This window comes from Tribolium castaneum, chromosome 3 (assembly GCF_031307605.1).
Source record: "Tribolium castaneum strain GA2 chromosome 3, icTriCast1.1, whole genome shotgun sequence".
Classification (NCBI taxonomy): Eukaryota; Metazoa; Arthropoda; class Insecta; order Coleoptera; family Tenebrionidae; genus Tribolium; species Tribolium castaneum.
The window spans coordinates 9,914,147-9,941,942 of NC_087396.1; the positions used below are offsets into that span (position 1 = coordinate 9,914,147).

A 27,796-nucleotide genomic window follows, 5' to 3' on the forward strand; every position below is an offset into this window, starting at 1 on the left:
TTTGCACGGAATAGATGCCGATTCTCCGTAGCGCGCTGTTGGGTGCACCAGCACCAGCCAAACGACAGTGTTTTGTTTATAACCACGTGCGAAATGGAATTTGAACAGTTTTGTAACTTTTTACCAAAAATAGTCAGTGATTTCGCTTTGTTTTACAAGTTTTTACATAATTTTTTATTTAGGAATTGCACGCACACCTCAATGGTTCTTTGAGTGCCACTAGTTTACAAAAACTGGGTTGTTCCAATGAAGAAATATCTGAATACCAAAAATTAGCAGAGTTGCAAGCAACCGAAAAAACCCTAAATGAATGTTTCAAGTTGTTTAAAGTTGCCCACAATGCCACGAAAAATCCGCAAGCGGTTTACTTGGCCACAAAATATGTAATTGAGGATTTTTACAACGATAATGTGGCGTATTTAGAATTGCGAACAACACCGAGAGAAGAAGAAAACATGTCAAGAGTGGAGTATATTGAATCGGTGGTTAAAGCAATCGAAGATTGTGATAAAAAAATCATCGTGAAGTTGCTTTTGTCAATTGATAGAAGCAACAATTTGAAAGTTGAAGAAAACATGGAAGTGATTATAAAAATGAAAGAAAAGTATCCGCATGTAATAAAAGGCGTTGACTTTAGTGGCAACCCTTACGTCGGCGGTTTCAACCCGAAATTATTCCAAAAAGCACGAGATTCTGGCTTATTTGTCACTCTACACTGTGCTGAAATAAAAAATGATAAGGAAGTTGAAGAAATTCTTAAATTTAGACCCGACAGGATTGGGCACGGAACATTTTTGCTTTCAAACGACCACATTTGGAAATTATATCTCGACACGAACATACCATTGGGTAAAGTACCGGTCTCGCGGTGCTCGTTACGCAAATGTTTTTTTTTTCAGAGTGTTGTTTGACATCAAACGTGGCGTGTGGAACCACAAAAAGTTACAAAGAGCATCATTTGCAAGAGTGGATTAAGAATTCGTTGCCGTTCACTTTATGTGTTAGTATTTTTACCAAATATTTCTAAGTTGGCAACTTTAAATGTAGTAAAAGAATGGTATATCTTTTAGACCGATGATAAGGGAGTATTTGGCACCACTTTATCCAAAGAGTTGGTGTTAGCCTGCCAGTATTTTTCTCTAAAACCAACTGATCTCTGGGACATGACTCTGAAAACGATCAGTTACACATTTGCCTCAGACGAGGAAAAGACATTTCTCACCACAACTTTACAAGACTGGAAAATGAAAAATCACTTCTAACAAAACAGTTTTATATTTCAGATTATAAAAAATACAATAAATAACTTATATTAATACTTTTATGAAGGTATGGCCTTTGACGTGTGTTGAGCACAGCTTCCTAGATCAATGAACTAACACCATACGGATTATTAATCTTTTATCAATCAAGGAAGCTGTCAAAAACGTCAAAAATTCCCACCTATGAACTAATACGTCGTTTTGAGTAGCATTCCTATAAATGAATACCTACCAAAAGTAAAACAAAAACTGGTTTATGTGATGTTAGTGTGAGTATTTATAAAGCGAAAAGGAAACAATGTAGAATAAAAATTGCACTTAAATAGGGCACATCACAATTTTGTTACACAAATTTCACCTAAAGGCTAAGCTGCCATCGACAAACATCAAAATACTACAGCTATATACCCGTTCTCAAATGATTGGTTTTTCGTATTATTCTAATTTCCATTTAATTTCGTTTTGATCATAACCTCCTTAACTCGTGTCAAGGAGGCTGTGGCTTGGATGCAGGAGAAAGGAAGAGGTCAACGGCCAGTATTTGATTCTACCCTGTTTTCCTCTACTATTCCACAATGAATTTTTAGATGAGCATGAGACAAGTGCAACAGCTATAAATTTCGTAAACATAACGGTTATAGAATTTTCAGCGCTGGGAACAGGAAGATACTTAACGATTATAATTGTTAGCCTCATTGTGGCACAATGAAATAAAATATAAAAATATCAACAACAAACAAATCCTTAACTACGTTAAATGCAATGATTGGTCTTGGCTGTGTCCTATGATGTTCGATTATCGAATCAAGACATTTATACCTAAAATATTATAGTATATACATGCAGTACAATTTCAATGCGAAAGACTTGGGTTACTAGTCACGAATGATAAAATACACAGACCACAACAAAATATATCTTTTTTATTTATACAACATGTAAACGGATTTTTTCCAACATTTATGAGTTATGAGCTGCTTTTGTGGTTCACAACTTTAGGCGCTTTGCTCAAAATTCAATTGGATTGGAACGTGCCCAACAATGGCAGTAATTAATCATAAACTAGTGATTAAGCAATTAGTACCTATTATTAAACGATAATCCGATCTATTTTTAGAGTTAAGTAGGTGGTTGGAGCGTCAATATAACCAGATTCACAAACATTTATCTGTGAAATAAAAAGTACTTGTAGACTTTAAATAAAAAAACAAGTTTTCTGGAGTAAATATTTGTAAATCCACCTTATACTGATCAAAATGTAAGGTTTATTGTCTTTTATAAATGTTCATTTTTAAATACTGAATCTTGATGTGTTATTTCAGTTAATTACGTGTATGAAACAGATTCAGGTAACTTTAAAATACTTTTGTTTTTCTTCGATTAGAGTCATGCGTTTGCTGAATAAAACAAATCGTTGCAATTCTACATTCACGCGTTTATAAATAAATATTTTTGAATAATTTTTTATGCTGTATGTTTAATAATGTTTTACAGAATTGTGCGCGTTAAAACGCCATGAATTTATTCAGCTTTTTATGTGTTTTTCTTGCTTCGTTGTTACAGCTCACGATTTCTTACAGTTTAGGAACATCAAACAAATTTTATTTTATTTACATTTTTACTAACAAACAATAATAATTATTGCACTTATTTTAAATGTAAACAGACCAGTCATTCTAGCTTCTCCAAAATATTGTAAACCAAAGCATGATGAAAGACAGAAATGATAGTAAACGTGTATTTTATTATAATTAGAAATTACCTGCAATCCCTTCAAATAAGATTCGGCTACATTTTCCACTCTATATGCAAATAATCTATCAGCTTATTTTTGAACTAAAAACATGCTCAAACGTTGAAAAAAGGCAAATTTGACTTAATTTGACTGTTGGCCCAACACTGCGATTTTGAGAGTTTAAAACTCAAAAAGTGCTTAAAAGCTCGAATAAGTAATCATTCTAACTAAATTTGGCGAAAAAATGATTAGATTTCATCAAGTTTCAGGTAGAAAATGGTATAATTTCAACTTTGAGTCCTCAAAAACAGGTCAATTTTTTATTTAATGCAGTAATTTTTCGGTTTATTTCTGATAAAATTCCTCAAAATCATAATTTCTGTATGAAAAATATGATAAAATGCTGGAAGAGAGAGAGAACAAATCAATGAAAAGTTTTTATCTAATTTTTATGGTTTACGCAATTTTGAGAAACTGAAGATTTTAGAAATGTTTGAGCACTCGAAAGAGGCAAAAATAACAGCACTTTCCATTGTATTAACGATTTTTCAGCTTATTTTGGACGAAATTTCTCAAAACAGTAATTACGTAATGAGAATGTAGTAAAACAGCATCAACCATTTATGAGAATATTATGTGTTATTTCTTTTACAACTTTTAGCAAAAACTGAAGATTCATAATTATTTTTCTATTTAATTGGTGGGTTTTCTAGGTATTTTTGTCATTGGGATCCAGTGTAATTAAACAGAATTCTTTTCTTATAAGAAACTTTAAATAATGTCCAGGGTGAGCCAAAACGCAAAAAGTTAATTAACTCATCTATCGGATTATGAGAACGGCATCGCAATATTTCAAATAGCAAACAAATTATAAACCGATTACACACCCCTGGGTCACCCTGTATATGGAAAATATCGGATGATCTTTAAAAACTGACTTTTGTTGTTAGGTTGGTAAAAATTTTGTAATTTTAATATGACACTCAATTTATGAGTAAATTTAATTAAACGCCCTCTGGTGACATTTCGTATTATGTGGAAAACAGTAAAAAAAATTATTGAATTGTTTACCAATTTTGCGTGTATCTCGTTAATTTCTTACATTAGAGAGTCACTTTAAAAGTATGTGGTGGTAAATACTAGCTTTTTCTTTGGTCATACGGTTCTTTGGTTATAAAATGTTTTTTGTTGGAATTCGAAAGTGGATAAAAAAAAGTGAAGAAGATTTAATTTTTGATTACAAGGTGTTATTAAAACAATTGCATAATCAAAGATTAAAAAAACAATAAATCAGTGAAGTGTGTGAATTTAGTTATAATTTTTCCACTGAAAAAATCAAGTAATACATCGGCAAATCTACAAAACTGCACTTAAAATTAACAACTGCTAAAATTTTTAAGCATAAATTGTTCCAAAAGGCAGGCTTTTCAATGTCTTTCTAATTTTACAATAAAGTAAGTGAACAAATGTCATTCGTTATTCGTGTTTTTCTCGTAATCTCTAATTTGTCAACATTCGTTCCTGATACCAAAGATGCAATAGTCATTCCATACAGGCAATGCAATAACTGTGAAGTCCCAAAATTCGTTCAATGCTTAAAATATCTGAATAAACATTTCCGCCATTTATGGTTACTGTTTACAACATAGCTCAGTGGCGCTGGAATGAAATGGCTCCATACAACAAACTAGCAGAAAGGCCAACAACTCAAGTATTTTCAATATACTGACACAATCTTTAATAGTCACCCGGTATGTGGTCCTAATTTTAAAACCCTGACAAAAAAAATAAGTTTGTCCAACTTAAAAAAACAAACCACAGCCGCCTACAGTTTAAAAACAATTTGAATGGATTACACTTCAATTTCTAAGCAATTTAAAATGACTGGAATGTTTGTGGTGGTGATTCTGTAAAATCAGTTCTTTTTGATTTGAAATAAACTATACAAGAAGCAAGAATCGGTCACCTCAGTGTTTCTAAACCAAATTAAGAAATAAACATGATTGTCTGAGGTGTCAGTCAACCAAACAGTAAAAACCTTAACCAAAGTTATGAAGTGTAGCTCGTGTGTCTTTTTCTTTTAAAAACTAGCGCGAAAATACTCCTCAACCGCCACCATTTGCTGTGTCTGTGCGGTTTTCGTTCGTTAACAGGCAACCCAAGTTTTTCTCTTTCCTTATTTCTAATCTCTCTAACTAACGTATGAAACGCATCATCGACAAATGTTCGCAAAGCCGCCGAAGTTTCGTAAAACGGACAAGCGAATTGTCGCGCCAACGTCCTACCTTCCTCCGTTGTAACTTTTCTCTGCAATTGAAGATCGAATTTGTTACCGACTAGAACTAGAGGTGTGTCTTCGGAAGCTCGCACTTTCTGGATGAGTTTTCGGTATTCGAGCGCTTCTTGGAAGCTGTGTCTGTCCGTTACGCTGTAGCAAATCAGGAAGCCCTCGCCACAGCGCATGTATTGGTCACGCATTGCTGTGAACTCAACCTGGCCGGCAGTGTCCAAAATGTCCAAAAGGGCCGCTTCGCCATCGATCACCGCCTGCTTTTGGTACGAATCCTCTGGAAATAACACGAATTGCATTTACATTGTCTACTTTGAAGCACTCTAATAAATAAAACTCTAATAAAATAAAAATCCCGGCACCGTCATGAACATTGAAAGTCACGTAACCAACGATCAGGATTTGTCTTCAATCTCGGCTTTCTGGACATCCGACGTGGTAAACAACAATATCAATTTTATGTATTTAAATAGTTTATTTTTACTGAAATGTGTACCGTGTAATCGTGTCTTTGCTAAAGTAGGTACTGTGACTAGAGATGTTATATTTTAATTTTTTTTGTACTGAATTTAGGGCGTAAATAAATTTTGGATCGTAATCCAAGTTCAGGACGAGATTAATGTTTGGCCTGTTACATTATGTCGCACATATGTAAATAATATTATTTACATAAAAACATGTGTTTGCCCACCGGTTGATATTGTTGTTTGTCGCGCCGGATGTGCAGAAAGCCGAGGTTGAAAACAAGTCCTGGTCGATGGTGACGTCACGTTCAATCTTCATGACGCTGCCGGGATTGGAGTGAATACTGGTGCCAGTTTAGACACAGACAATTTGTTTTAAACTGACTTGAACTGATGGTTCAAGTTTTAATTTTTCGGAGGGCAACTGCTCTGCCCTTCATTGGTAATACTTATCACATAGTAGTTCTAACCGTGTGCAAGCTAATCGAAAATTATTGTGCAAAACAGAAAACATTTGTTAAAAACTGATAAAATATCTACCGCAATATCTGTCACTGTTACGGATTACCATAGTTTAGAATACGAAACATACATACGACATACAGCGTTAGGTAAAACTATAGAACCAAGCGTTTTGTGCCTAAACAATGCACCATACGAAAAAACTAATTAAGTACATCATCAACTACTTTAAAAATGATCATTTTTCAAGAATTTTTTTTCGAAAGTTTTCGAGTTATTCAAAAAAACTTTTTTTTCAAATGGCACCCTACAACGGCAGTTTTTTGATTAAAGATTATGCTTTAAAAATTACTTCCAATTCAATAATTTTGTTTTTTAACCAGTGTTTTTTTTAAATAAATTATTAAAGTTACGTTCCGAGCTCATTACGACGGTTTTCCGAATTTGACCGAAGAGGTGGCAGCATCCAGGGACGTTTTTATTCGAGTAATTTGATTCCTCAATATTTTCGCAAATATGGACATCCATGGATACAACCACTTCGGCCAAATTCGAAAAACCTTCGTAACAAGCTCGGAATGCAACTTTAATAATTTATTTTCAAAGAACCACTGGTATAAAGACAATATTAAAAGTAATCTCTAGAGCATGGTCTTTTACCAAAAAAATCGTCGTGGTGGGGTGTCATTTGTAAAAAAAAAAATAAATTTAATGACTCTAAAACTAAAAGGAATTTCGAAAAATTTTATTATTAAAAAACATCATCACATTTTTAAAGTACTTGATGATAAACTAATTGTTTTTTTCGTAAGGCACTTAGTTTAGACACAAAACGTTTGGTTCCATACTTTTGCCCAACGCCCCCATCTTCGGTAGTTCCATTAATGTCGTTAGGAAGCGCAGTTGTTCAATACTAAAACTTTTAGAGCAACGAATTTAAAAAAATGGTTGTATTTGAATAATGATTAGTAAAAGCAAACAATAACTATAATACCAAGTCCGCATATGAGATCTTCATACTTGATTGGAAGTATCAAATTCGTTCGTTAGTGGAGAAAAATTCGACATTTTTTGGTTAGCATAGCAACGTGGTTTCAGAACGGTTACACAAAAAAGATACAAAAAACGTGGATTAAAAATTGGTTATCTCGATGGTTTCATGTGAATTTTTTTCGAGACATCCCGGGCTCGTGGAAAAATCTAATATTTTATTTGAAAAATAAATAAATAAATCAATTGGAGGAATGCAGTATAAAATTGATTTATCTGGTTTTGTTAGTAGTAACACGTGGACGTGAGTTTTTTCCAAATTAGAAGCTCTTTAATTTTTAACCCATTAAAGTTTTGTCCATCCGATGTTGCTACTGCCTCTTTTCCTTTTTTTTTAAATCTTACTTCCACATAAATCATATAGTCCGGGAGTTCGTGATAAAAAAATTGTAATGGTTTTCTCTAAGCTCTAAATTTGAAAATAGATATTTTTTAATAACTTTACTTACTAACGTGAGCTTTCTAGCAGATGGGACACTATAGGTATAGCAACCCTTATTTTTTATACTTCTCCATCAGGAATTAATGAAATTTTTACAGTAGTCTCTAAGAGTAACGTAAACATTGTTTTTTTTTAATTATTGTTTCTGAATAGAAATACCTTTAAAGTTTAACCGCCAGTCATCACAGAATCTTCTCTTCAAAAATCTTTAAGTATTAACTATTAACGCTAATTATTTTCAAAAGATCTCCAAATCTAACAACCTTAATATAATTTGATACTTAAAATAGAACTACCAAAATAACAAACCGAATATAGGTTTGGTAACAGTGCATATTATTTAAAACGGAAAATAGGTGATTACGCAATAGCTAAACTTAAAAATGTCTAGAACAAATTAGAATTTAAAAGTTTGAATTTGAAGTTTGTAATTGCTTCCAGCCGAACTCCTTTAATCACCAAAAACCTGAAAAACTGTCAAATTTTTGATCATTTTTCACAAAATAAAAATTTCTACTTCTTTCTATTCTAAATTTTGTCTTGAACTTCGCACAAACAATGCGAGAACTCTGTCGGTGTAATAATCGTTTTCATGTATCATTTAAGACAAAGATGTTTTTAAAATTGCCAATGGCTTAAGATGTACAACGTAAAAGATGCTTAAAATAAAAAACACGTGTTACAATCTCTTATCCCTCATCGCCACTGCGCGGAGTGATCTGTGACGAGGGTGTTTGTAATTGTAACAGTTGTTTTTTCGCATACTCGCCGCCCAGCTCGCAGTGCTTGTTATTTACCTATGGTCGGGTCGTGATAGTCCAAGAAACTGTGGTTTACGAATTGGAGAGTGACAGCTACAACACACCTCATGAATGAATGTGTGAGAAAAGAGGGGAATTTTCTCACCAGATTTTCCCACGCCTCCGTCTCCCAAGACGACTATTTTATAAACTCGAAGTCCTCCGCTAGTTTTGTCTTGGGTGTTGCTGGCACCGGCCGTAGGCCTGTCTTCAACTTCTGAACCTTTACCTGATCTGTTTGATTCTTGACGGGATAGTTTACCTTTTTTCTTATGACTAGCTTCACCTGCCATTGTTTTTGGGTTTTTAAGTGGAGTTACCGCAAAGTGACACTATTTTTATTTATAAATACTGGTTTATTTCAAACATTTAATGGTATTTGCCACCCCCAGAACCTCCCCGCAGTTCATTTTGAGGATGACATTTTAGACATGTCGAGCGGAAGCGGCATCTAGCAGCGTCTGAGAAAACATCGTGGCGCAGTTTCCTGTTTTTTAAAAAATACAATTTTTAATGCCTGTCTACCAATATAAAATAATTATTTATTTACCGAGTTTGAGTGTAAATCGAACGCTTTTTTGCCGAGTAGATTTTTAAAGTTGGGTGATAATGAGAGGTTTATCTATCATCCACGAAAGGTGAAATAAAATGAACCGATTTACACGAAAACGCGGCCTATACATTTTATTCTTCGAATTAGACACAATAAGACTTAAAAGTGCTTTAAATTTGTTAACAATAATCTGACGTTTCGTATTGAGAAATGCCAAACAAACTTTCTTACACAGGAGCACCCTTCATAAGAGAAAAACCGCAAATTTTGTGTTGAAGATTAAAAACTTTTGTTTTTCTTAGAGTTCCTTTATTGGAACTCTAGTTTTTCTTAGCTCAAAACGTGTTGCTGGGCATTAGTTTAACACAGAATTCTTTTCTTTTACAGAAACTCTCAATTTGTGCTTTATCTTTCACTCCCAAAAATTCAAATGCGCTGTTGCAGTTCTACTATAAACTGAAATGGGAAATAGCAGAATTTTGCAACAGCATTTTGCATTATTTTGAATGGAACAAACTGCCGAAAGTGGTTAATTAATTTCCTTGTTTTAAATGGAAAGCTACGTTTTTTACTGTGTTTTTAGATTACTCGGTTTATTTTCAATGAGTTTTCATCGGCTTTCTTTATACCTAAATTTACTTGAATTGCATCTTTCAATTCAAAAATCGATAACTTTGCCATTTTTTTAAATTTTGAAATCTATTTTGGCTTATTTACATGGGAAAGTTTAGATAATCTCTTTGGTGTTTTCAAATTTCTAAAAAAGCTGGCTGCCCCCAAATTTTTTAGATTAAGTCCGAAACTTCAAACACCTATAACTCAAAATTTTTAAATAACATGCCACAATTTTTATTTTAATAAATGGTAGAGAATTTAATTCTGCATCGATCTGTACTTTAACTGTAATAACATAAAGTATTATTTTTTTAAATGATTGTCATAGGCGGCTGTGATATTTATGAAAAACTTTTTTTTTCTGATTTGATATGTCTATTTGTGTAATACATTATTTTTAGATATTAAAAAAAACATAACATTTCGCTTTTCCTTTATAGTAGGCCATGAAAAAATTTTGGATTTTCAATTAAAACTATGAAAACTAAATTACCCAACAAGTATTTACAATTTAATAATTTTTAAACACTAATAACATAACAACTAAACAGCATAATAAATTATAATTTGATTAAATTTTTGTATTTAATGAAAATTATTTGTTTTTAGATTTATAATGACAAGCTTATATTGTCATTCTATTTTCTAATTAAACATGAAATGTCGGAAAAACAACAATCTTATTAATTGTATGATTGGCTATCAATAAAATTTTATTTTACAAAAAAATGTCAGTCCAAACACCAAAATTAAATCCCATTTGCGGTAAAAAAATACATAACATTATCAACGTCACCTCAATTATACTTTACTAAATCATAAAAAAGTGTGATCAAATGATAGTGACACATCAAATAACATAGGTTATTTTGATAATTTCCCATTTTTTACTTAATAACCGTTCACAAAATTTTATGTGAAATAATTTTTACCATAGCCAACTACTTTCAAATATTTTAAATATACTTTTTATAAAAAGTATATAAAAATATCAAACTGTAATTATATTGTTTTCAGATCAGAAAAAAATAAGCTTTTCGAAAATGTCATAGCCAACTATGATTTATATTTAAAAAAATAAAACTTTGTTATTATAGCTAAACGAATAATTAAAAAAAACACTGATAACTTTATTAAATTCTCTGTAAAAAAGTGCCCGTATTATGTCTTTGTTTCAAATGTAAATCTTTTGTAATAAGGAAGATATGATTTTTTTTAGATTTCGCTAAAATGTCAACTTTTGTCGAAAACAAAAAATTATAGCGAGAGGCGGTTTTAACCAAAATTATTATCCCAAAAAACGGACCCGAGAATGTGTCACTCGTTTTTCTCTAAACGTCTTAGTTTCGGATTTCCCCTATTCGGAAATCCAAAATGCAACGCCCTGTACAGTAAAAATTTTTCAAGTGTAAAAGTGATAAAAACATAGTTTATTAGTTTTTCCAAACGTTTAATGAAACAACAAATAGTACAATTTGACCATACAAATTAAGTCATCTAGGTATCACATTTAAATTTCCCGCCATACTGTAAAAAAGCCAGAAAGCGCAAATAATGATAAACGAAAAATTGTATAGCTAAGTGCTCAGTAGTTATTAAAGCGGCTAGATTTATTTTCATAAAGTATTTCCACATTTAGTCAAAAGTATTTATTGTATAACTATGAACTACCCTTTGGCACCCTTGGTCATATAAATTTCTAACAACCTATATATCTCAAAAACTAAGTTTGCCATTGCATTTTCTTGACTACTTCCAACAGCCATTACAGTAAACGGAGTATCTAAACCAAACAAAGCGCAATATACTGGAGGTGACTCTTGAAACAAATCTATTTGGTATCTAATATCTAATTTCTCGAAAATATAATCTAATCCTTCCTTATCCTTCAATTTATACTGCTTTTGAAAATCCTCAAAACACACATTTTTGTCCTCCATTCTCCTCTTAATAGCTGTTGAATAGTCCTCAATCAAGACTGCCCTGTTAGGCATAACATCTAGAGTCGTTGACAATTCACTATATTTCTTGATCACTTCATGACTATCAGCCAAAATACTGTTCGACTCTGCAGCAAACTGTTCGGCAAGTTGTGGACACGTTTCCCTGATTTTCTCCAACATTTCACGCGCTGCAAGTTGCTTGGCTTGTTTTTTGGTATTTGCAGTTGCCTGAGTCGTTATTGAAGCGATACAACATTCGTACGTAAACTCGCGACAGTGTGGGGGCCCCACGTCCGAAATCTCCTTAAACTCAGGATAGGGCAGCTTGAACTCACAGCACATGTCTTTCAAATTGCCTATAAAATTCACCGGCGGCTTTTGGGGGCTATCCGACTCGTTTCTGTGAGACTGTGCGTTGAATTCTTGCACTGGGTTGCTGCTCGGGTCGTATAAACCTTGCTCGGCGAGGATTTCCAAAGCTTTGCTTGCAGCGTTGTGTTTTGCCACTTGTTTTGAGCGCCCGAAGCCCAGACCACACACATTTGCAACGTTGACTTTGTAGTGGAATTCGTTCTCGTGGGTGCCCGTTTTGCTCATGACCAGGATGTACTCAGGCGGGGAGAAGCCCCGCTTCATGGTGAATTCCTGGAGCACCATGGCAGGGGTTTTTGTATTTTGTCGGGACATGTCGAATATCTGATGAAAAATTCGCGTTAAAAATCACTGACAATTGCTAATTATAGTGCAACTCATCGCTAGAGTTCAATATACACAGGCCGGCGTATGTACTTTCAGGAATTGATCCAAAAATCACAGCCAAAAATAAACAATACCTGTTTTTATATTTGTCATTGTCAAAAAACGGTTGGAAGTGGCTAAGGTTTACAATTGGCGCGCGGTTCGTATTTGCCTGACGTCACTTCCCCACTTTTTTACTGAAAGCACTGGATGCCAAACAATCAGTATTATTAATCTAGCTCATTTTTGACGCAATTTCGCCCAATTAAAAAAAAAACTAAAATGTGGATAAAGAATGGTGTTATTTTTAATTTTTCAAGCCTTTAAATAGGTTTTTAAACTAAATTATTGTCAGTTTTTCTTTGAAGTCTTGCGTACACAGGCTAAAAATCACGAAAATAAGACGAAAATTACATGCATTATCTTTGACTTTTTTCAAGCGTTAAATAGTATATTAAAAAACAATTTCTACAAGACCAGTCTTAAAGCACGAATTCAGCTTCAAAAACGAGTGGCGTTATCCTTTGAAAGAATGAGTGCTTTAAGGTCATAAAAAAACAGTTTTTTATACCGAGTGTATCAGAAATACGTATGTTACTTTTACCACGTAATAAAACTTATCAAATAAATCAACTTTTCCTCCTTTTAGCAACAATTTTCATTGTTGTTTTAAATTGTTTAAAGTGTTCGTTTCTATCACAACGAAAATAATTCAGCTCTTTTATTTTTGTACCTATAGGCGAGTACACGTTTTAATATGTTATCTTTATCCAAATTTTAAATAAATTTGCGAATTTTTGTTAAAAAATTTACGATTTAGGGATTTTTGTGACAGTTGGTGATACCTACCTCAATTTTGAAAGTGAATATAATTGATTTAAAGTTTTTGTTTCATCAAAGTTTTGCCAAAAAACAAGAGTTTGGATGACAATGGAGGAAATCTTGCATGAACGTCCCCTCAAATCTGTGAAATTTGCAAAAATACGGTCCCGAATTTGCTTCTTACCAACATAAACATTTTCGTAAAATGTTCCGTCAAATGATGACTATTATGACATTGCACTTGATTAAAGCATCAAAATGATCGCAAATTACAAAAAAAACTATTTAAAAATTGTATGAAACCTCTCCAGTTTTTCAGTAAATCTGAAAATTCACGCAATTAAATCAGAAGATAAAATCATTTTGCAAAATTTTGTTATAAAAATTGTTACTTTGCTTTTTTCAGGTGTCTATGCAAGTTTCTAAAGTAAAAACTGTTTCAATCTCGTTAAAACTAGTTGTTGAAAAATTACTAAATCAAGTCGAAATTGCTGCTATTTTACTTATTTTTCTAAAATTAAATTGTTTTTGAAAAAAAATTCTTCAAAAATGAACCAAGAACCCAGAAAATGTGGTTAAAAATAATTATATTACAACCCTTAAATAATGCTTGCAAAACAAGCCGAAAACAAGCAATGTTAATTTGTAAGTTTAGCTTTCTTTTTAAAAATTTTGGTGAATTTGCTGAAAAATCAGCGGAATGGATCGAAATTAATTAAGTTAGTTAATTAAGTCCTATTAAATACAATCATCTGAACATCGCCCTAATTGTTGGTAATTGGCACAATAAAAGGCAATTACTATTATTATTTAAAAAACCCGTAATATTCTCTCTAAAACTTAAATTTTTTACATTTATCTTTCTACTTGCTTTAAAACTATTCCACATTTCACTGATCTTGTGATCAGAATCGAAAAAAAAATTAAAAACTAAAAAACATTCTACGATGCTCGAACAAGTCAAAAAAAAATTAATTAATTTTCTATTTTCAAAATATTTGGGCAAAATTTCTAAAGAAAACTGAGTTATAATTTAATAAAATGTGAAAAAAATGTTTCTTACTTATAAAACGACGAGCTAAATACGTTATTTTCGTCCTTGAAAACTTTAAATTGGATCTAAAACCAATTATAGTATTTTTAACTTAGTTTTTTTTATCTATCTCTTGGCAAATCGAGGTCGTATTTGAGCAAATAATCCGAAACAACTTGGTTAAAATACACGACCAACAAATCTCTGAACTGGTTTGTTGCACTTTCTCTAGTTAAATTATCCATTTATAAACAACACTTTTTGGCAATAAAGTCAAAATAATACAAATAATTCGAATAAAACAACTTGGTCAAAATTTCTATCTACTTATTATTATCAACAAATAAAAAAAGATCATCAAAACCACAACACTCGGAAATTGATTAGGTCAATTTAAATTGATTAAAAATTAATTTGGCCTATATGACGTAAATGTGTTTGAGGATTCTCAATTTTTAATGCAGTTCTCATTTTTGTCATAATTCGTAGTCTAGAACGATATTATTATACGACATACTGTCGATTCCGATTTTTCACGTTAAAAATAATTTTTTAAAATAGAAATTGATCTAAAACTACTTGTTGCACTTTCAACTAAGTAATTAATTATTATCTATTTCTAAGTAAAATTTATTGTCTATTAAATCAAACTTGTGCAAACAATCCGAATAAAACAGTTTGGTCAAAATTTTTGTTTATTTTACTCACCTATTTATTAATAAAAAATAACAATATTATAATAACCAAAAATTTAATTAAAATATGCTTATTTGGCGTAGAATTCTTTAAAGATCCCAAATCTCTTCTTATTTTTGTTGTAAGGAACGTGGTTTTAGGATACGATTAGATGAAATACTACCAATTTAAATTTTTCCATTCTACTAAAAAAAAATAGAAATTAATCTAAAACAACTTGTAACACATTTTACTAGAAAACTATTTAATTTTAGGTAAAAATTTGTGGCAATTAAGCGAAGTGGTACAAATAATTCGAATAAAACAAAAATTTGCCTCTACAGCGTGCTCAAAAACTGGCGCACCAACTCAATGGTGTGTGATAGAGAACTGGTTACATATAAAGGTAAAAATAGTAAAAAAATTCTTTGTATTAAAGTTATTGATAAATAACGGATTTTAGATAAATGATATGTGGCAACGTTGTCTAACAGTCATAATCGCAATAGAATTTGAGCAACAATAAAAATAAATTATTTTTGAAACGGTTTCCTAGGAAATAATTCCCAGTGTTGGCACATCTACACATTGTGATTTTTTGGATAAATTTTAATTTTTTTAAATTAAAAAAACTGCTAAAATCTAATAGTAAATTTAAAAATAATTATTCATCGTTTTGTTACGGAACGATTACCTGGTATGAAACATAAAACATAAAAAAATAATGAAAACTAAAGAAGTTAACACAATAAGTTTGTAGCTCCAGATTTTTTAAAATATAACTTTAGGAATTTTTTCAATATTTTTCCCGTAATCTGCACTTGCTTATCAATAACGTACCACTGAGTTGGTGCGCCAGTTTTTGAGCACCTGTATACTAATTTATCTACTAATCAAAAAATTAATCACGATCACAAAAACCAAAAATTGATGTCAAAAGTAAACCTGTTTGGCATAAAATTGTCTGAGCATTCAAAATCCGTCTTCGCTGTTTAATGATTCCTAGTTTTTCAAATTTTCCAATCCTACCAAAAAAAAGCAGTCAACCTTAAACGACTAGTAGCACTTTTTCCTGCTTAATTAATTATTTTTGAGCAAAATTTCGTGCAAATCGAGTCAAAATTTTGCAAACAATCTGAATTTTGAACGGCCAGAAGAAAAGCATTGAAACTTGGAGACAAGTCGCGCGTATTCATGATTGACTAATTTATAGGCGGACAAAACCACGTTTTTTGTACAGTAACCATTAATTTATCAAACATTGTTTTGTTTTATTCAAACTGTAATAAAAATGTGCCAATGTAATTCCATTTACTTTTAGCACAAATTAGTTCATGTTTGTATTGCTCGTTGCTTTAGCCACAATGTCACTCCTGTTCCTGTCACGATACTAACCTCACTTTATTCAATTATTTAGTGGGCCGGTAATCGCCAATATTTCCGAAAACTGCCCCTGAAAAGTGTAAAATAATGGCACATGGGAAAACCGAAAAATGTGAGCAAGACTGCTACAAAGGCGGAACCGTTTTATTCATGTACTTGACGGGGCTTGGTATCCGGTATTGGCTCATGTTTTCGAGATATCAGTCCATAATTGCGAACCACATCGAAATATCTACACCTCTGAACTCCTGGAAGCGAGTGTCCGAAGGGCTTTGTCTCCAGTCCAAAGGTATCAATCCATACGAAGGGGACTTACTTCATGAAGCTCCGATAACAATATTATTTTATAAAGTGTTGACACAGTGGTGGAAGTTGGACATTAAGACTATTTTTCTCGCCTTTGATGCGGGAACGGCCGTGGTATTGTATTTCGTCGCGAAGAAATACATGTTTCACTTATTTATTGAACAAGAAGAGAATAAAAAACAATATGCTCTGAACAGTAAGGAGTTCCTGTTATCGGGCTCTGATTTCGTCAATTCGCCCGTTTTTGTCGCATCGGCGTTTCTGTTTAATCCATACACGATTTTTAACTGCGTTGGACAGTCAACTGTCGTGTTCCATAATTTTTTCATCGCTTTGTTTTTGTTCTGTATGTTAAGCGGTAGCGTTATTTTGAGTGTACTGTCTCTGGCAATATGCACAATGATGTCTTTCTACCCCATTGTGTTAATTATCCCACTGTTTTTGTACTCTAACGGAATTTACAAAAGCAAATTTCGGGCGATTCTCACCCCGATTTTGTTTATCGCCACACTTGCGGCTTTTATAACCATTTCGATTGGTTTAAGCAACGGAACCGCATTTATGAAAAACGTGTACGGTTTCATTCTAACAGTTCCAGACTTGCAGCCAAATATTGGCTTGTTTTGGTATTTTTTCACCGAAATGTTCGACCACTTTCGCGACTTGTTCATCAGCTCGTTTCAAATAAACGCAACCGTTTTGTATTTAATTCCACTGTCGGTCAAATTTCGCAAAGACCCGTTTTTGCTAACGTTCGCGATTTTGTGTCTGATTTCTGTTTTTAAGTCGTATCCGTGTCTGGGCGATGTTGGGTTCGTGTTGAGTCTTTTGCCCTGTTTCATACACTTGTTCAATTACTCCCAGCAGGGATTTTTAGTTGGGGTGATTTTTCTTATTACGACAGCTTTGGGTCCGATTTTGTGGCATTTGTGGATTTATTCAAACTCCGCAAATGCGAACTTTTATTTCGGAGTCACTTTGGCCTTTGCCATTGCACAGATTTTTCTTGTGACTGATATTTTGTTCGCGTATTTGAAGCGCGAGTTTTGTTTGAATCATGGCAAGGAGAGGAAGATTGATGGAAAGGACGCCTTGCTGATTTTAGAGTGATTTGTGATCTAGATGTTAACCACAATAAATAAGACTTTTGTACAAATATTGTTTTATTTATTTATTATATAATTATAGACTTGTTTGATGATTCGACTAACATTTTGAACTGGTTTTCTAATCCACTTTCCCTTATTAGTGGATTAAACTTGATCATAATTTTGACCATCTGAAATTAAAGTAGTTATAAATATTGTAATAAAAAGTACAATTCATTACATTTTTAATAATATTAATGTATTTCCTGTCAAAATTTAAAAGCACCAGTAAAAGGTAGGTCATCTTTGACCATTCTTGGGTTAAAACACATTTTCTTACAAGTCTTAAGATCTGTGTTGGTGAGTCCCAGAAGAGGTCAAATGCTGAACTTTGACGTTCTATACAATCTTGAGCCTCTTTTCTCGTAATAAGTGTGTTATTTTCTAAACAATGAATAAGCAAAAGAAGTTCTTTTACACACACTTCCGGACATTTTGTGTCACTGTTTCCTTCTCTCCACTTTTTGGCCTTTTTTTTACTGATTTTTCCTTCTTTGCTCACGTTTCTTGTTTGTTTACTCGCAAATCGTTTATTCTTTTTCGTGACCACTTCTAAATTTCTTTTCTGGAGTTTTTCAAATATTTCCACATTTTCTCCGTATTCTTCCTGGTCGACTGATTCTTTCCAAATCTTTTTTCTTTCCTCATCAAGGAGAATTTTTTTTAAATCAAATTTCGTCATTTTTTATTTTAAATACATAACCTCAAAACACACACATTTTTGAGCAGCAACCAACTTAAAAAGTAAAATTTACCAGATCCAAGCTTACGAAATTTGCATATTATACCTGGGGTGATAATTAAAGACTGAGTTGTCAAATTATATTCACAAATTTGATAGTCAAAATTTTATACTCAATTGTCATTTGAATTTATAACTAGAGTAGACTTTGTTAGTTTTTTAACATATTTATTAATTAATCAAGCTGAAGAATCAAATAATAAAGTTTCGAACAGTAATATTTAATTAGTTTTCCCTCAATTTGTACTAGTTTACCAATCACTGAACTCACTCCGAAAGAAAAAACGCCTACTCAATTGAGACCATTCGGGCCTTTACACCTTATGCAACCAACATTTCAGCACAATTTTTTTTCTCTTTTTTTTTTTCTTTTCCATTTAACGAGCCAAGCATTCAATATTTAAATTATTTTCTTCATCAAAAATCTCACAACGTTTTAAAATACAAGTTGAGAAGCTTCTTTGCGTCACATTTCGACCCTCGAAGAGACGATTTTACCCAACCACCGGATGTGAAACAAAAGAGCAGGTAGCAAGGGCCTGAAAAACACCACATTCCTCAAATTCCAAGGGGAGAAAGCTGATTCCAGATGGCGGACTTTTCTATTGTTTTACCCTTATTAAATCGTTAATTCTCTGTATTACCAACCAGGGAAAAACCTAATCTAAATCAAATTCACAAGAGGAAGCCCTAAGCTCGAAATCGCCGATCTTTGATACCGCTTGAGGTACATTTCGATTCATCCCCATTTTATATCAAACAAAATCGTCACGGATTGAATCAAACCTGCAAACTTCATTCAACATACAACTCCAAACCTCATTCAGCTTAAGACACGAGAAAATTATCAAGAATCAAGCAGAATAAACCCGAAGAAAGCTCTTTTATTCCACGTGGAAACGCTTTTATTAATTAATTGGCGATTGAGGAACAAATACTTCGATTCTATCACATCTCGACATCATCCAGAGACGTTTGCAAACTTCCTGTCAATCCTTCGAAGATATTAACGCATTGTTTATCAACTTTAAACAATATTTCTTGTTAGTCACGTAGGCCACAGAACCAGTGACGTCACGCAACCCCTATAAATAGTTGCCGCTTGGAAGAGGAAAATCAGACAGTGTTTGTACGTCTTTTCGGAGACAACGCTTGCACTCGTCTCACTGCTGTAGTTGAGCTTCTTTGTCTTCGACGGGTTGAGCCAACTAGCTTTGCGTTCCAAACTCATTTTTTCCACCGACGGGTCGGAAAGACTGTTTGGAGTAACTCCTGGTGCTGGATGTAAATCCTTGGCAGCTTCTTAGTCTCCGACGGGTTGAGCGCCAACTTCAAATAAAGGATTGATTCAGTTACCAACTTAATTCAGGTGCAGCTTCTTTGTCTTCGACGGGTTGAGCGCACCAGCCGCGAGTTTTGTTGAGCTTCTTTGTCTGCGACGGGTTGAGCCAACTAACTCGCGAAGCCGATCAATCTCTCCCGCCGACGGGTTGGAAAGATTGATTGAGAAATATTCTCCTGGAGTTGAACGTAAATCTCAGGCAGCTTCTTTGTCTCCGACGGGTTGAGCGCCTCTTCAAAAGATGAGATTGGTTCAACTTTCAGCTGGGGTTTTTCACCATGGCAGCTTCTTTGTCTGCGACGGGTTGAGCGCCAAACGGTGAAATGTACCTCGAGAGAAACCTCCAGGTCTCAAAGAGACAAACTCTTCGTCACACCACCGGGATCACCATCTTCAACGGTTGGAAGTCTCAGGGGAGGATCTTTATCTAACTCTTTTCTTTTTCAGAGCGTTAATTAATCTTTTCTTTTTCAGAGCGTTAATTAATCTTTTTTTTTACAGAGCATTAATTATTCTTTTTTCCACAGAGCGCAAACTTAATCCTTTCATGTCATTTATTTTATTTTTACCAGACTTTCGCTTACTATACTTAAGTTTAGTTAGGAGCACGTGATATGTACGTGTTGAATTTGACGAGAGCTCTTTTGCTTAATTAAAACAAACTGTTGATTACGAAGGCTTAATTTGGCTGCATGTTTGAGTAGTAACTATCTTTCTGTCTCCCTTTGGAACTTGCCATCACACTAGGGAAAAAGACCTCGGCAGTCCCAGTGAGTGCAATGGCCCAACTACAAAACATGCCAATTCAAAAGAGAGCCTAGCTTTTCCCCCGGGGCTTGGGGAGAGATGTATACCCAAGGTTAGGGAATGGAGAGCACGCGGTGGTCGGAACCTCTGGGAGTCCCTCTTGCAACCGTCTTTCTAGAATCACCGGGTTGGGTCCGAGTAATCAACTTTGCATTCAAATTTCCCGCTCAGTTCTCCGAGATTCAACACTCGATTAGCTGGTTGCCTAGGTATAGTGTTTAACTTGTTGTCTATACTCACTTCTGAATTGTATAACGTGTTGCATACTATCACCAATGACTGTAAATTTAGTGAATAAACATTTTGGGTCGAACTCTTTGCGTTTTCCTTTCCCAGACACACAGTGCTTGAAATAACGAATCTCCAAATCTACACGACAACGTAGCGGTCCTCCAAACAATCTCTAGACGATCACCTCAAAACTAAATATTTTGACAAGGCCAGACCCCCGAACGGTTACAGTGGTGCCGTGACCAGGATTTCAAGCTTTAAAACTGTGTGTTGAAGGAAAGGAAATTTGCGCTAATGGAGTTCACTTGAAATTATTAGTTAGGGTAAATGTTTCTCTCTCTAGGGAATGCAGCCACGGGTCACCAGCTTCTTTGGAGACAAGTTTCGACTTTCAGTTTTTTAACCACCTTTCAGGGAATTTAGCTAGCAATGTTCTCCACCACCGGCAGGACCTTCAGCCAACCCACGGGGCCGATGCATCAACATCGAGAAGGACACCGCCGCCATTTTCCAGAAGGACTCAGAAAAAGGACCAGACGCCACAAGGAATCCGAGAAGGACAAGAACCCACAAGGACTTCGAAGGAAGTCAGGAATTCGCAAGAATTTTGGGAAAGGAGCAAATCCACAAGGTCTCCAAGGGAAAACAGAAGCCATTTTACAACAGAGGAGATCAGTCCACAAGGGCCTCAGAAGAAAAGAAAACCATTTTCCAAGCAGTGGGAAGAAAAGGAAAAGGCACAGGGACTTCCAGAAAGGAATTTTGCAATCAGGGGAGTATCACGACCAAGACGAAGGGAAGGCCGAAAATACAGCCACTGCCGGGAGAAGGAACCGGGATCTTTTCGCAATCAGGGGAGCAAGCTACACCAAGAGGAGGAAACCACCAACGAACTGAATCAACGCCCGGTGCCGAATCCCAGGGGAGTTGAATTGAGGTGAAGCAATCGAAGAAAGGAACCAATTGAAATCATCTCCAAATTTTTGCGAGATATCAGGGTCTTGCCAAATCATCTGTTTGGGATCGTTTCCAATTCCAACAAGGACCGGACCTCCATGTTATATTCACCCTCGTTCCACTGAAAAATTTCGAAGTTCCTGGTTTCTTATCTTTTCCTTCTCATCTTTCAGTACAACGAGCAGGGGAGACTGAGACCATTCGGGCCTTTACACCTTATGCAACCAACATTTCAGCACAATTTTTTTTCTCTTTTTTTTTTCTTTTCCATTTAACGAGCCAAGCATTCAATATTTAAATTATTTTCTTCATCAAAAATCTCACAACGTTTTAAAATACAAGTTGAGAAGCTTCTTTGCGTCACATTTCGACCCTCGAAGAGACGATTTTACCCAACCACCGGATGTGAAACAAAAGAGCAGGTAGCAAGGGCCTGAAAAACACCACATTCCTCAAATTCCAAGGGGAGAAAGCTGATTCCAGATGGCGGACTTTTCTATTGTTTTACCCTTATTAAATCGTTAATTCTCTGTATTACCAACCAGGGAAAAACCTAATCTAAATCAAATTCACAAGAGGAAGCCCTAAGCTCGAAATCGCCGATCTTTGATACCGCTTGAGGTACATTTCGATTCATCCCCATTTTATATCAAACAAAATCGTCACGGATTGAATCAAACCTGCAAACTTCATTCAACATACAACTCCAAACCTCATTCAGCTTAAGACACGAGAAAATTATCAAGAATCAAGCAGAATAAACCCGAAGAAAGCTCTTTTATTCCACGTGGAAACGCTTTTATTAATTAATTGGCGATTGAGGAACAAATACTTCGATTCTATCACATCTCGACATCATCCAGAGACGTTTGCAAACTTCCTGTCAATCCTTCGAAGATATTAACGCATTGTTTATCAACTTTAAACAATATTTCTTGTTAGTCACGTAGGCCACAGAACCAGTGACGTCACGCAACCCCTATAAATAGTTGCCGCTTGGAAGAGGAAAATCAGACAGTGTTTGTACGTCTTTTCGGAGACAACGCTTGCACTCGTCTCACTGCTGTAGTTGAGCTTCTTTGTCTTCGACGGGTTGAGCCAACTAGCTTTGCGTTCCAAACTCATTTTTTCCACCGACGGGTCGGAAAGACTGTTTGGAGTAACTCCTGGTGCTGGATGTAAATCCTTGGCAGCTTCTTAGTCTCCGACGGGTTGAGCGCCAACTTCAAATAAAGGATTGATTCAGTTACCAACTTAATTCAGGTGCAGCTTCTTTGTCTTCGACGGGTTGAGCGCACCAGCCGCGAGTTTTGTTGAGCTTCTTTGTCTGCGACGGGTTGAGCCAACTAACTCGCGAAGCCGATCAATCTCTCCCGCCGACGGGTTGGAAAGATTGATTGAGAAATATTCTCCTGGAGTTGAACGTAAATCTCAGGCAGCTTCTTTGTCTCCGACGGGTTGAGCGCCTCTTCAAAAGATGAGATTGGTTCAACTTTCAGCTGGGGTTTTTCACCATGGCAGCTTCTTTGTCTGCGACGGGTTGAGCGCCAAACGGTGAAATGTACCTCGAGAGAAACCTCCAGGTCTCAAAGAGACAAACTCTTCGTCACACCACCGGGATCACCATCTTCAACAGTTGGAAGTCTCAGGGGAGGATCTTTATCTAACTCTTTTCTTTTTCAGAGCGTTAATTAATCTTTTCTTTTTCAGAGCGTTAATTAATCTTTTTTTTTACAGAGCATTAATTATTCTTTTTTCCACAGAGCGCAAACTTAATCCTTTCATGTCATTTATTTTATTTTTACCAGACTTTCGCTTACTATACTTAAGTTTAGTTAGGAGCACGTGATATGTACGTGTTGAATTTGACGAGAGCTCTTTTGCTTAATTAAAACAAACTGTTGATTACGAAGGCTTAATTTGGCTGCATGTTTGAGTAGTAACTATCTTTCTGTCTCCCTTTGGAACTTGCCATCACACTAGGGAAAAAGACCTCGGCAGTCCCAGTGAGTGCAATGGCCCAACTACAAAACATGCCAATTCAAAAGAGAGCCTAGCTTTTCCCCCGGGGCTTGGGGAGAGATGTATACCCAAGGTTAGGGAATGGAGAGCACGCGGTGGTCGGAACCTCTGGGAGTCCCTCTTGCAACCGTCTTTCTAGAATCACCGGGTTGGGTCCGAGTAATCAACTTTGCATTCAAATTTCCCGCTCAGTTCTCCGAGATTCAACACTCGATTAGCTGGTTGCCTAGGTATAGTGTTTAACTTGTTGTCTATACTCACTTCTGAATTGTATAACGTGTTGCATACTATCACCAATGACTGTAAATTTAGTGAATAAACATTTTGGGTCGAACTCTTTGCGTTTTCCTTTCCCAGACACACAGTGCTTGAAATAACGAATCTCCAAATCTACACGACAACGTAGCGGTCCTCCAAACAATCTCTAGACGATCACCTCAAAACTAAATATTTTGACAAGGCCAGACCCCCGAACGGTTACACAATTGATCTCAATACATTTTTTTCACACAATTTATCATAGTCACCCTGTATTTTTTTGCTTTTTTTATAAATTGGGAGTCAATTTGGTAAATGTTCGTTATTAAAACTCGCTTTCCAAACACATCGTATCTATTTCAGGAGAATAATTTAGGTACAAAAATTAGTCCAGTAATGTACAAACTTGAGAAAGTTATCTTTAAATAGTACAACAAAACAAAATAAGCTGTGGCATTGATGTTTGGCGCAACTATTCGATTAATTTTTTTGCTTTGAAGTATCTCCTTAAGTAGAGAACTTGCCAAGTGGCCAATCCCAACAGACAACACATTGAAAATACTGAGAAGTACAATACCCTACTGTTTGTTGATTCTGCAAAAAAAAACGGTTGTAACAATCTGTTAAAGTTCTGATCAAAGTGGCTCGTGACAAAAAAGTGTTAAATGTTACACTGTCAGTGTTGCCAATTTAATTTCAAAGTCACGGGCCACTGTGTCAGAAACTGAAGAACTACTCACCATTAGTATCTCTCATTTCTTCCTCCCTCTTCCTCATAAGAGCAAAGTCTTGGACAATTTCATTTGACAAATCTTCTAATCGTTTTAATTCCTTCTCTATAGGTTTTAGTTGTGCAGCTTCACCTAACTAAAAAATTTGTTTCATTAGTTAAAATTATTATTTTAAAACGCTTGTCGTGACATACCACTTCATAATTTTTCGTTTCAACTCCGTGTTTTGTTACTAGAGACACATCTTGTCCAATACCTCTCACATCTAGCAAAAAACACATCAAACTTTTCTAAACACAAAAATTGTTTACTTACTTTGAGAAACGCGAGAAATGAAACAAATCTCATATGTGTCGTAACTTTCCGTGTTGAAAGTGAGTTTGCCTTTGGTAATGTCCTCTCTTTGATATAAAATATGTCCCTTCGAGTCCCTAACCTAAAAATAGAATAGCAGAAATTCAAAATTGTTAAAATTGGGATACAATTCAACTTACAACACAGTCAACTTTCTGACCCATTGCTTCAGAGACTTCAAACTCCCCAATAACTGGTACATTTCCTTGCAGTTCTTCTTTTAAACATTTTTGTGTGTTGGGTTTCAATGTCCACATAATACACTCCACGTTGACGAAATAAATACAAAGTAAACACAAATTAAACCTGAAGTTCATCCTTAAGTCTGCTTCTTAACAGATTTCTTAAATAATACATAAATTACTATTTTTTATTATTAAAACAAGTGCTGTTTGCAGATACCGATGAGGTGGCTGACAGCGAATACGTCAAACACGTGGAGGCGAATGTTTATGATACTTACTGTTGAGATTGTCTAACGAACACAAGATCTACAAATGCAGCTCATTCAAATCATTTAACTGCCTTAAAGCTAATTATTATTTAAGGGGACGACAGAGTTAAACCAAGTGTGCGACAAAAACAAGTAGTAATGATATTTATTTTTCTATTTTTAGCGATATTTGTAATCCAATTTTAAATCAAAAAATGAAATTGAGTCTTTTAAATAATTATTAGCATTTGAAACAACGTAATACTTTTTTGAAAAAAAAATTATTTAATAATTTTTTATTAAAATTTTAAACAAATATTTATAATATTTTAAAAAAACGTGTACGGGAAAGATGCACTGCGATGAATACCAACAGGGTGCGTCCAAGAAACAAATAAAATTTTTAGTAGTTTTGAACGAAACGTGAATATTTATTTTACTTTGACAAAATTTGCCAACAAAAATCTCCAACAGTCAAGTGCGGGGTAAGAGGAAGAGAGGGCAAAATAACCCTCGATCAACTAAAGACAGGAAGATGTGAAACACGATGTTTCTGTATACTTGTATTATTCGTATTATTCATACACAGAATTATCCTATTAATCTTTTAAACTGAATTTAGTAATGTATTAAACATCAGTGTTTTTTTTCTTCTTGTAGTAGTGTTTATTTGTTAGTAATTTTTATGTGTTCCTTGCTCAAAAACGGATAAATGATCAAAAAGTTTAGAATACGACAAAATCTGTTTTTCACTTTGAAAAACAATAGGTTTAAATTTTAATTTATTTTTGGTAAAAACATTTTCTTGTCATGATGTCATGAAGTTTTCTGATGATAGAGATTGAGAAAGTCCAGCAAGAAGCAAATAATGTCAAATAACCTTGATTTCCAATTTTTCTGGAATTAAATTCTTTGAAATACCTAAGATTTTCTCGGGATATGTTGAAACTGTATAAGTTGAGTGTAAGTGATAAGCCCAAGTATAACCTGCTTCCCATTCTAAGAAAAAGCTGAAAGGAATCGGACAAGTCGGCAAAACAAAAATTGTGGCATATCATTTGAAAATTTTGAGTTATGGGTGTTTGAAGTTCAGCAATCTTAATCTTAATAATTTGAGGTTTAATATTTTTTTTAGAAATCTGAAAACACCAAAGAAAAGATCTAAAACTTCTCTTTCAAATAAGCCAAAAAGTATTTCAAAATTTTTAAAAACAGTAGGGTTATCGTTTTTTGATTGAAATCAACGATGCAAATCCAAAAATTTAAAAAAAACCTAAATATTTCGAAAACTACTAAATTTAGGTCTAAGGAAAGCTGATAAAAACCCTAAAACTAAGTAATCCAAAAATACATAACTTTCCATTTAAAATATGAGTTGATAGCGACTTCTGGTATAACCGGAAGTGCCACCATCTCGAAAATATTTTCTTTAATAAGCACCTAACGTATTGTCGCTGTATACAACTTTTCAGATGATTATCAGTATTAAAACTCCCAATATTTAATGTGGGGTTTAAACGGAACATCCTGTATAACTCGATCATAAAAGAGGAACTAAAAAAAAGAAAGAAAGTTTATACTTTCTGTCTGCAGTTAGCCCAATTTTACGATTATATGTACATACTACTATAGTGGTCATTTCATTTCCACTCAAAAAATTAAAAGTAGCTAAAAGTTTTTGGACAAGTTCCTATACCTACTCGGAGGACTAGACGTAACCCCATTAAGTTTATTGAAACTCTGAAAAGTTCTTTTAATTATATCTACAGTCTGTCTAAACCCCACATTAGAAGTATTGAGAGTTCTAATAATAATAGTCAGCTGGAATTTGTGTACAACCATAATATTTTAGGTCCTTCTCAATGAAAATATTTTCAAGATGGCACCACTTTATTTTAAATGGAAAGCTTTATTTTTTAATGCGTTTTTGATTTACTAGAATTATTTTAAGGTATTTTTCATAAGCTTTCCCTATACCAAAATTTTACCATTTACGAAATATTTATGTTTTTTTGATATTTTTCAGCTCATTTGAAAGAGAACGAGAAACCCCAAATTTTTAAAGTTAAGTTTGCAGAACTTTAAGCACCCAGAGCTCATTTTTTTCAAGTAAAATGCCAAAACTTTTATTCTACTAAATGGTAAAGGATTTAATTTTGAATCAATTTGTATTAACAATCCCTATACTTATGTTTAAT

The 27,796-nt window shown here is 34.2% G+C and overlaps 5 protein-coding genes across 6 annotated transcripts; 2 read left to right on the top strand and 3 right to left on the bottom strand.

Moving 5' to 3' along the window:
- Nucleotides 1-2: 2 nt before the first annotated feature.
- Nucleotides 3-1,316, top strand: Ada (Adenosine deaminase). The gene is made up of 4 exons (XM_008198069.3): nt 3-132; nt 183-849; nt 900-1,000; nt 1,071-1,316. Exons 1-4 carry the CDS (start codon nt 94-96, stop codon nt 1,260-1,262), a joined length of 999 nt encoding a protein of 332 aa, XP_008196291.1. The 5' UTR covers nt 3-93; the 3' UTR covers nt 1,263-1,316.
- Nucleotides 1,317-1,741: 425 nt separating this feature from the next.
- On the bottom strand, nt 1,742-8,952 carry LOC657580 (GTP-binding protein Rit1). The gene is made up of 3 exons (XM_964032.4): nt 8,612-8,952; nt 8,503-8,559; nt 1,742-5,564 (listed from the first exon to the last, which is right to left on the bottom strand). Exons 1-3 carry the CDS (start codon nt 8,796-8,798, stop codon nt 5,047-5,049), a joined length of 762 nt encoding a protein of 253 aa, XP_969125.1. The 5' UTR covers nt 8,799-8,952; the 3' UTR covers nt 1,742-5,046.
- Nucleotides 8,953-11,102: 2,150 nt separating this feature from the next.
- Nucleotides 11,103-12,575, bottom strand: R2d2 (R2D2 protein). 2 transcript variants are annotated; one of them, XM_008197994.3, is made up of 2 exons: nt 12,450-12,575; nt 11,103-12,312 (listed from the first exon to the last, which is right to left on the bottom strand). In XM_008197994.3, exon 2 carries the CDS (start codon nt 12,301-12,303, stop codon nt 11,341-11,343), a length of 963 nt encoding a protein of 320 aa, XP_008196216.1. In that variant the 5' UTR covers nt 12,304-12,312; nt 12,450-12,575; the 3' UTR covers nt 11,103-11,340. The 2 variants fall into 2 exon arrangements, with proteins under 2 accessions (XP_008196216.1, NP_001128425.1); NM_001134953.1 differs by having other exon boundaries at nt 11,341-12,489.
- A 3,607-nt stretch (nt 12,576-16,182) lies between these two features.
- Nucleotides 16,183-17,729, top strand: PIG-U (Phosphatidylinositol glycan anchor biosynthesis class U). The gene has a single exon (XM_964177.3). The coding sequence runs from the start codon at nt 16,355-16,357 to the stop codon at nt 17,681-17,683; it is 1,329 nt and encodes a 442-aa protein (XP_969270.1). The 5' UTR covers nt 16,183-16,354; the 3' UTR covers nt 17,684-17,729.
- A 6,687-nt stretch (nt 17,730-24,416) lies between these two features.
- Nucleotides 24,417-25,677, bottom strand: bai (baiser). The gene is made up of 6 exons (XM_008202329.3): nt 25,568-25,677; nt 25,306-25,508; nt 25,127-25,247; nt 25,006-25,076; nt 24,821-24,947; nt 24,417-24,674 (listed from the first exon to the last, which is right to left on the bottom strand). Exons 2-6 carry the CDS (start codon nt 25,480-25,482, stop codon nt 24,553-24,555), a joined length of 618 nt encoding a protein of 205 aa, XP_008200551.1. The 5' UTR covers nt 25,483-25,508; nt 25,568-25,677; the 3' UTR covers nt 24,417-24,552.
- Nucleotides 25,678-27,796: the final 2,119 nt, after the last annotated feature.

Bases quoted from the DNA above. Each gene is read 5' to 3' on its own strand.
- Ada (XM_008198069.3), top strand. From the start codon at position 94: ATGGAATTTGAACAGTTTTGTAACTTTTTACCAAAAATA. The intron at 133-182 runs GTCAGTGATTTC...TTTTTTATTTAG, and splicing joins GTAACTTTTTACCAAAAATA to GAATTGCACGCACACCTCAA. The intron at 850-899 runs GTAAAGTACCGG...TTTTTTTTTCAG, and splicing joins CGACACGAACATACCATTGG to AGTGTTGTTTGACATCAAAC.
- LOC657580 (XM_964032.4), bottom strand. From the start codon at position 8,798: ATGGCAGGTGAAGCTAGTCATAAGAAAAAAGGTAAACTATCCCGTCAA. The intron at 8,560-8,611 runs GTGAGAAAATTC...GGTGTGTTGTAG, and splicing joins CGGAGGCGTGGGAAAATCTG to CTGTCACTCTCCAATTCGTA. The intron at 5,565-8,502 runs GTAAATAACAAG...TGTTATTTCCAG, and splicing joins CTATCACGACCCGACCATAG to AGGATTCGTACCAAAAGCAG.
- R2d2 (XM_008197994.3), bottom strand. From the start codon at position 12,303: ATGTCCCGACAAAATACAAAAACCCCTGCCATGGTGCTCCAGGAATTC.
- PIG-U (XM_964177.3), top strand. From the start codon at position 16,355: ATGGCACATGGGAAAACCGAAAAATGTGAGCAAGACTGCTACAAAGGC.
- bai (XM_008202329.3), bottom strand. From the start codon at position 25,482: ATGAACTTCAGGTTTAATTTGTGTTTACTTTGTATTTATTTCGTCAAC. The intron at 25,077-25,126 runs GTAAGTAAACAA...GTTTTTTGCTAG, and splicing joins CATTTCTCGCGTTTCTCAAA to ATGTGAGAGGTATTGGACAA. The intron at 24,948-25,005 runs GTATGTCACGAC...CAAATTTTTTAG, and splicing joins AAACGAAAAATTATGAAGTG to TTAGGTGAAGCTGCACAACT.